Source organism: Montipora foliosa, chromosome 10, assembly GCF_036669935.1.
Source record: "Montipora foliosa isolate CH-2021 chromosome 10, ASM3666993v2, whole genome shotgun sequence".
Lineage (NCBI taxonomy): Eukaryota > Metazoa > Cnidaria > Anthozoa > Scleractinia > Acroporidae > Montipora > Montipora foliosa.
The window spans coordinates 23,340,797-23,348,296 of NC_090878.1; the positions used below are offsets into that span (position 1 = coordinate 23,340,797).

The 7,500-nt window shown below is 38.3% G+C and overlaps 2 protein-coding genes across 2 annotated transcripts in view; one reads left to right on the forward strand and one right to left on the reverse strand.

The window, feature by feature from the left end:
- The window catches only part of LOC137974050 (3'-5' exoribonuclease HELZ2-like), a 90,531-nt gene that overhangs the window by 35,915 nt on the left and 47,116 nt on the right, over nucleotides 1–7,500 (reverse strand). The window lies entirely within an intron of this gene.
- LOC137974052 (hemicentin-1-like) overlaps nucleotides 2,478–7,500 on the forward strand; it is a 12,953-nt gene continuing 7,930 nt past the window's right edge. Inside the window, exon 1 of the mRNA XM_068820966.1 lies at nucleotides 2,478–2,683. Within this exon, the coding sequence (XP_068677067.1) occupies nucleotides 2,614–2,683 (70 nt within the window). The 5' untranslated portion in view covers nucleotides 2,478–2,613. The remainder of the gene's footprint in view (nucleotides 2,684–7,500) is intronic.

Genomic DNA, 7,500 nt, shown 5'->3' on the forward strand with positions numbered 1-7,500 from the left:
ATGTACACTTTGGTTATCACATACTGCAGATATCAAGTACCGTCCAAACAACCCTGATGTATCAGGCTGGAGCTTCTAATCACCTCTCTGATGGTTGAACTTTATTGAATATGCGTGCAAAGCATCCTGGTCTATGATAACGACAGGCCACGTGGAAACAACGTGTTTTTTTTTTTCTTATGTCGATTTCCAACGTTGATTTTCAATGTTGTATTTTCAATGTTTATTTTTGATGTTGATTTTCGATGTTGATTTTCAAAGTTTTTTCTTTCTTTCTTTTTTTTTTTCAATTATATGTATTTTTTTAATATTTTTAGTGCTTAAATTATTTTTCTTTACTTTTTTTCTTTTTAATTTGTCAACAAATATTTTTTTACTTTATATCATTGTTTATTAAAATACTATTTTTCTCCCTTTTTTCTATCTGGATGGCTTATATTTTTCCTTTCTTTCCATTTTTTATTCTTTTCTCGTCAAAAACTTACATATTTTACTATGATAATACTGGGCCACCATACTTGAGTAAACAATGGAAAACATGTCAGAAAGCGAAGCTTCGTCTTTTATCGATCATGATTTATCGACTTCGGAATTATCGTTTGACTTCGAAAAAATATTCTGAGCCGCTTACCTGTGATTATGAAGACTTAGACTCGTGGCTACTGAGGAAAAAGCAGCCGCATATCGACAGGAAAGAGCTTAAGCGGAAGAAGAGGAGGAATGCTCGAGATCGTTTGAATTAACTGATATTAGATGGTATGTTGGAGTCATGATTTTGTCTGTTTACTATTGATCCCTTCATTTGTAAAAATTCAAATTTCTCGTTATTTTTTTTTCTAGGTGCAAATGTACGTGTTTTTCTTCGGACGCGGTAACAAAGGCCAGTGAAAGGGTAAGAAAAGCTTCTGCTGTTACTAGCGAAATTGATCGGTGAGTGGAGTAGCTGGAACTGAAGCAAATGCAGATGACGGAGAACTACAGTACCACTGATCTGCCTGGGCTTCAATCTTGTTGTTTAGATGAATGGGTTTTAAAAATAGTCGCCATAGGATTAAGAAACCGAAAGAACGAGCGATACACATCAATGTATGAGCAAGGGCAAACTGCGAAGTCTCGGTATTAGAGCGCTGTATAATACGCTTAATTTGGATTGCACTTTACAATTTTCCTTGTCGGGAAATATTTTCATGTATTTTACAACGTAGCAATTAAGAACGACAATGGCAATAATTTTCCTAGCTCCTGAATAGATTTCTACGATCAGTTTCATACCGACAGTTTATTCGTCTTGTTTGGGACTTCATGGGGTATATCATACGTTGATGTGTGTATCGCTCGTTCTTTCGGTTTCTTAATCCCATGGCGGCTATTCCTCAAACCCACTCGTCTAGACAACAAGATTGAAATCCAGGCCGATCGGTGGTAGTTCTTTATCATCTGCAACTGCTTCCAGCTTCCCCCAGCACCGATCAATTTCGCTACAGCAGAAGCATTCCTCTGCCTTTGTTACCGCGTCCGAAGAGCAACACGTACATTTGCACCTAGAAAAAAATACCGAGAAATTTGAATTTTTACAAATGAAGGGATCAATAGTAAACAGACCAAATCACGAATCCAACATACCATCTAATATCAGTTGATTCGAACGATCTATATCTCGAAGCATTCCTCTTGTTCTTTATCTTGAGCTCTTTCTCGTCGATATGCAGCTGCTTTTTCCTCAGTAGCCACGAGTCTCAATCTTCATAATCACAGGTGTTTTTCAAAGTTAAACGATAACTCCGAAGTCAATAAATCATGATCGATAAAAGACAAAGCTTCGCTCTCTGACATGTTTTCCATTGTTTACTCAAGTAGCAGCGAACGATATGTTGAGTAAGTGACGTCATAAGTCCTCGCTCCAGGCTTTCTCGAATAAGTATGCAGGCGACATACCAATAAAATGGCGGATGCTATGAAAAACAAGTATTTCGACGTAATAACATTGAAATGTTGGTGAAAGTAAGTTAAATTCATTATTTGAAAAGTGTATGCAACATTTTGGCGGCGTTTCCTCGAGGATTTGAGACTTTCTAAAAAATCGTGTTTTTTCGTCAGAGTCCCCCTTTAAGTAATTTTTGTATTTTAGACACGGCATTCATGTAAAGCAGTTTTTTATGGTTTTATTAGATGTAGGATTGGATATTGTTAGTTAGATATAGTTAGTTTAATTATGTAATTACATATGAATTAATAACTGATGAATATACCGTGTTGAAATAAATAAAGTTCACATACATTCTCGACCGCAATTTTCATATCGTGTCACGCAAAAGCTTAGAAATTCAACCTTGCTTTACCACGAGACGAAAAACTCTATCAAACTGAAAATTTGCGAAAAGACAAGTCTTCAGCTGTTCTAATAACTAACTAAACTAAAATCTCAAAAGGATTGATAATTCCTTATTTTTTAGTTTTGATGACGTCACAGTTTCGTTTCCGACACAGTGGCGACTTCCTGTTTTTAGGTGTCGGTAACTCAATATTTCGTATGAAGAAAAGCAAATTCTCTCGAGAAAAATAATTGTCAGAGATCCATAGCATCCATTTCACTCCTCGGACGGCTGCTGAACAATGGAAATCTTCCTGGTCTTAACGGCGATCGTCCTTAAACTGTCAGCTTATTTTGTCTCCCTATCTGAAGGTAAGCTAACAGTTCAGACAATTAATAACGCCAATGTCTTGCTATTATTTCGTACAAGAATCACTTTTCGCATTCCATAGGAACAAACAAATCTTTTTAGGGAAAACGCGTCTATCGCTTGGCTAACAGTTAAACGTTATTCATATGAAAATAAGTGTCTGGTGATTATTTTTTCTGGTGCCAGTTAATATAAATATTACTTTAACTTGGGCCAAATCGATTCCCAAATCGCTATCAGTTTTCGAAACTGACAGTTAAACGTTATTCATATGAAAATAAGTGTCTGGTGATTATTTTTTCTGGTGCCAGTTAATATAAATATTACTTTAACTTGGGCCAAATCGATTCCCAAATCGCTATCAGTTTTCGAAACTGTAATACTTTACTCAAAAAAACACGAGAAGAGCTAGAATTTTTAGGAAGTCCTAGAGATTATTAAAAATCACTGACGTAATGCTGACTAACCCCAACCGGAAAGGTTTGCATGTAAGCTATATCTTCCAACTGGTTTGCGCCCACTTCTCCACAATCACACCTCAAAAGCCCCCTCTTTACTGCTGAACTTAATTCCAGTCATTTGGGAAATCAAGCCCGAGCTCACAACAACTGAGTCAGTTGCCTACGGACTGTTTCCATGTGGGCTAAAGATATACACATGAAATAGCGATCCAAACTGATTTACACCTCAGGTTCAAAATTGAAGTATCTCTCGTAAAGGAGGGACATCATTCTTTTAGCATGAACGCAAAATTCCAAATTTTCGCCGCGCAACACTGTGATGACTTTTTTTCTGCTAAACCGCAAACCGGGTTCTAGACTAAAAGCAGCTTTTGTTTAGCTTACAGACTGGGAACGTGCAATTGGTCAAGAACTGATTAGACGCTTAAAATGTAGGAGCGATGACCACGCGTAAGAGCGTGAGACAATTTTGCGTGAGCGTGCTATCGCTTCAAACAAGATAAGACGAGCCACATCTCACTTTGGTCGTTGCATGTCTAATAAACTCTGTAATAGGTCTAAACAATTAAGACATTCGGATAAATGGCTCAAGGTTTTCTTCCACAACCGTATATGGTATTTTGAGCTTTTGTTTGGAGATCGAATAAGAGGTTTTTTGAGGGGTAATACTGTATAGGAAATAATTAGATAACCTGAGTGTTCCAACCTGGTCGTTGCTATAATAGTTTCAATTTGCGCGATCGACGTCATCGAAAATTTCCTACACTTTTGTTTGGTACAAACTCTCGCGGATATTACTCTGTTTGAAAATACAAGATGCTGTCAGAAAGTGCAGATGCTTCGCGATTTTCTTTTGCCCTAAGGGATGAGAGGGTCGCATCCTTGAATAAAAAGACCAGTCACCTCGCCCCTCCACCTTTTGGATCTCCTTGTTATCCCTACAGAAACACGGTTATGAAGCAAAAGCATTATTCGATGTGACTAGCGTGTACGATATGAGGATATGAGTGTGGATTTGAAAGGAAGGTCGCAAATCGAAGAAATTCAGTTTTGTAGATAGATAACTAAATTCTGCTCTTACGTCATGAACGGATGTACGTACATTACATGACAAGGGGCATCTTGTCCAAGACACTCTGCACCTCCCTTTTCAATACTTGAAGGTGTCTAACGCCAGACAGCTAAAACTATAATATCTGTAAAGAATTTTCACCGGCTTTAAACACGCAACACCACCTCGAAACGACGGATTTAAAAATGAATGTCATGTTCATTACTGCCAGAAAAACATTGAAATAAACGCCTTTTTTCTGGGTCACATTTAATGGGAAGTCGGCCAATGAAAAACCACAATAAAGAGTGCATCACCTTCAGTGATAAGCGATGATTTACGACGTCAACAGTTCCCTATACGTTCTTGGAAAAGGTCCAAACCACACGAAATTTGAAGTGAAATTTTCTTATCTTCGAAAACGTCGACATGGCAGTCTGTCTTTTGAGATCAGACTGAAGATAGAATCGAATCCAACGAACAATGATTTAAAGTGCACTGGGTTTTTGAGGATAGCAAGGAGAACAGAAGAGCAGTATTTTCACAAGAAATAAGTAGTGGCATCGAATCTGCTCAAAAAGGGGACACTGACAGTAAAAAATACGTAATTACAGGGTTTCACGTTTGCCGGTCACCAGTGGAAGTTCATACCCACAACCCACGACAATTAGCCATACTCGGGAATTCCCTTGTACGTAACGCCATTATTTACCGGGGTTCCGTCAACAAAACAATTAAAAAACAGAAAAATTAAAGATTTTCCTCCCCTCTTTTTTCCTTAGTGAAGCGATTCTTGAATCGGATACACCGTTATTCCAAAATGCCCGCCATTTTAGTATACTTTTGTTTCCTTGCAAATTGGCCCTTTTGGCCTCGCTTTCAAACATAAAATTCAAAAGAATATATGTATCTTTAACCTTGAACGAGGCCAAAGGGGCCAATTCGCAATCAAACAAAAGAATACTATAATGGCGCCCATTTTGGAATAAGGTGTATGGTTAGGCTGCGTAGCTGTCGGTATTGTTGGCGCAAGAGGCAAATTAAATGGGGAGAAGGGCAGGGAAATAGCGCATGCTCGAAAACTAAGGTTTTTTTAAGTATCTTGGTCACTGAGCAGACAGAGATTTCTGATTGGCTGATATCAAAAACATGTCAATCAAATGCTAGTTGAGACCTTCGTTCTGTGAAGGAAAATCAATGACGTAAGTCGACCATCGAAGGAAGTATTAATGTATATCAAAAGCTCTTGCTTATCTAAGCACTAAAAAAGAACCGGAATGTTTGCTCAAGAAAGTGTAGGAGACTGCTATGAAGGGGTTGCTTTCCAAAAAAGGTGTTATGGTTATTCCACCCACGTTTGGTGTACACGCTCTCCACTTTGGCGAAAGAATAAATATTGTCATCAAAAACGTTCCTTGTAATTGTTTCGCAGATACTGCGGTCGAAAGTGCAAGGGATATTTTTGCCTTCAATTTACTCTCTGAGAAATCTGAAACATTACAGGCATCTTTGAGGAGCAATATCCATAATGGACACCAAATCTCAGCTTTGTGAACTGAAATTTTTTGCGCCCAAATATTGACACTTGTAATATACAACTTGGTTTCGCATTACAGCTTTACTCTGATTGGCTGTTCATAATTGCATTCAAAGAGGGCGGCATTAAAAAAAAAAGAGAGAATATTATGGTATTGCGCATATTCTAGCATATTCTAGCAGCAGCTCATTTATGAGCCAATCGAAGGCGAAGTTACAATTCGTGTGGGAAATTTACACGTACGGGTAAAAATTTCTCGATTATTAAACAATAAATAATAAGCAATTAAAGGTCTGAGCGAAATTTTCACGCGTACGTGTAAATTTCCCGCACGAACTGTAACGTCGCTTGCGATTGGCTTATAAACGGTGACATGCGCAATACCGTGATACTCTACCTTTAACTCCGATCGACTTAACACACCGAGTTTAATGTGTTTGAATTTATTATTACTTTTTTCCTTGCAAAGCCATCAAAATGACGGACCTTAAACGTGAACAAAGGGAAAATGTATGCTTAAAAGGAAGGAAGCACTCCGTCTAACGTACATCTTTGTGTACGTTTTTTTGAGTGGAGTTAACTTAGTTTTCTTATTACCATGCCTGAAGAGATGATGATCATCTTTTACGTTTTCGCGGTCAACACCTACGCTGGATGTGCCGGTTTAATTCCTGGACAGTATTACACATTTTAAGTGTTCGATGACTTGGAATTATCGCAAAATCATAACCATAATGTGTATATTTTTTTTCTTGTTGTAATCGCGATCTCGTCGACTTGGTGGTTGCCTAAAGTATTAATTGAGGTGGGTACAGCGCTCATGCGCACCACGCCCAGTTGGCTATAACTGTCACGCATACATACGTAATCGACCACTGCCCATAGGGGCTTTTCAGGGCCAAGGAAACGAAAAATCAATGAAACTGAAGAACATTGCAATAACTATTAATAATGCTAACTAGCCGTAGGCAAACCAGTTGGCTATTTACAAGCAAAGCCGTGAAGTTGAACCGGTGATTACCAGGATCAATTTCAAGGAGTGGTTACGGTGCTTGCCTTGAGATCCGGTGTTCCCGGGTTCAAGATTCCCTGGGCGGCTTTGGCCCTTCCTGCCTACTATACAACAAGCAAGAGTGGACTAGCTCCACTACAATCAATGTGATGCTTTTCTTCCATCGTTGGCGAGTACAAATCTAAAACCGTTTCTTACCTTCACAATTTCATCTTTTTCTTGCGGTAACGTTTAAGTAAACATCTTCAGTGGACCAAATTAAGACTTGTTCTCCATGTGTGAGTGCCAAATGAAACGTTGTTATTTCAAAATTTGTCGCCACATCCCTCGCAGTATTGCCTATTTCGGCCATTTTGTTTTTCGTAGCACTAAGCTCCATATATGGTCACAGTGACTTTACATGGTAGCGGCTGGCTACCATATTTGTAGGGCATAGTAAAAGGCCAAGCTTACCACGTACATTTTTAGAATTTCTTTATCCAACGATCTTGTTTATTTTACAATAATTTCGTTCATACCACTTGTCACTTATTCAGTTTTACGGTATTACAGGCTCGCAACATACTTAAGAGCGTCCATGCAGTTATGTACTACTTATTTGGGACAATTAATTAATCCATTCATTCATTCATTCATTCATTCATTCATTCATTAATAATTAAATAACTAAACTTTTTCCAGGAAGTATTGTTAGCGGCAGTGATTAAAGCACTCTCCTCCCACCAATCTTGAATGGTTCCCCCACCCCCTCCTCCCCC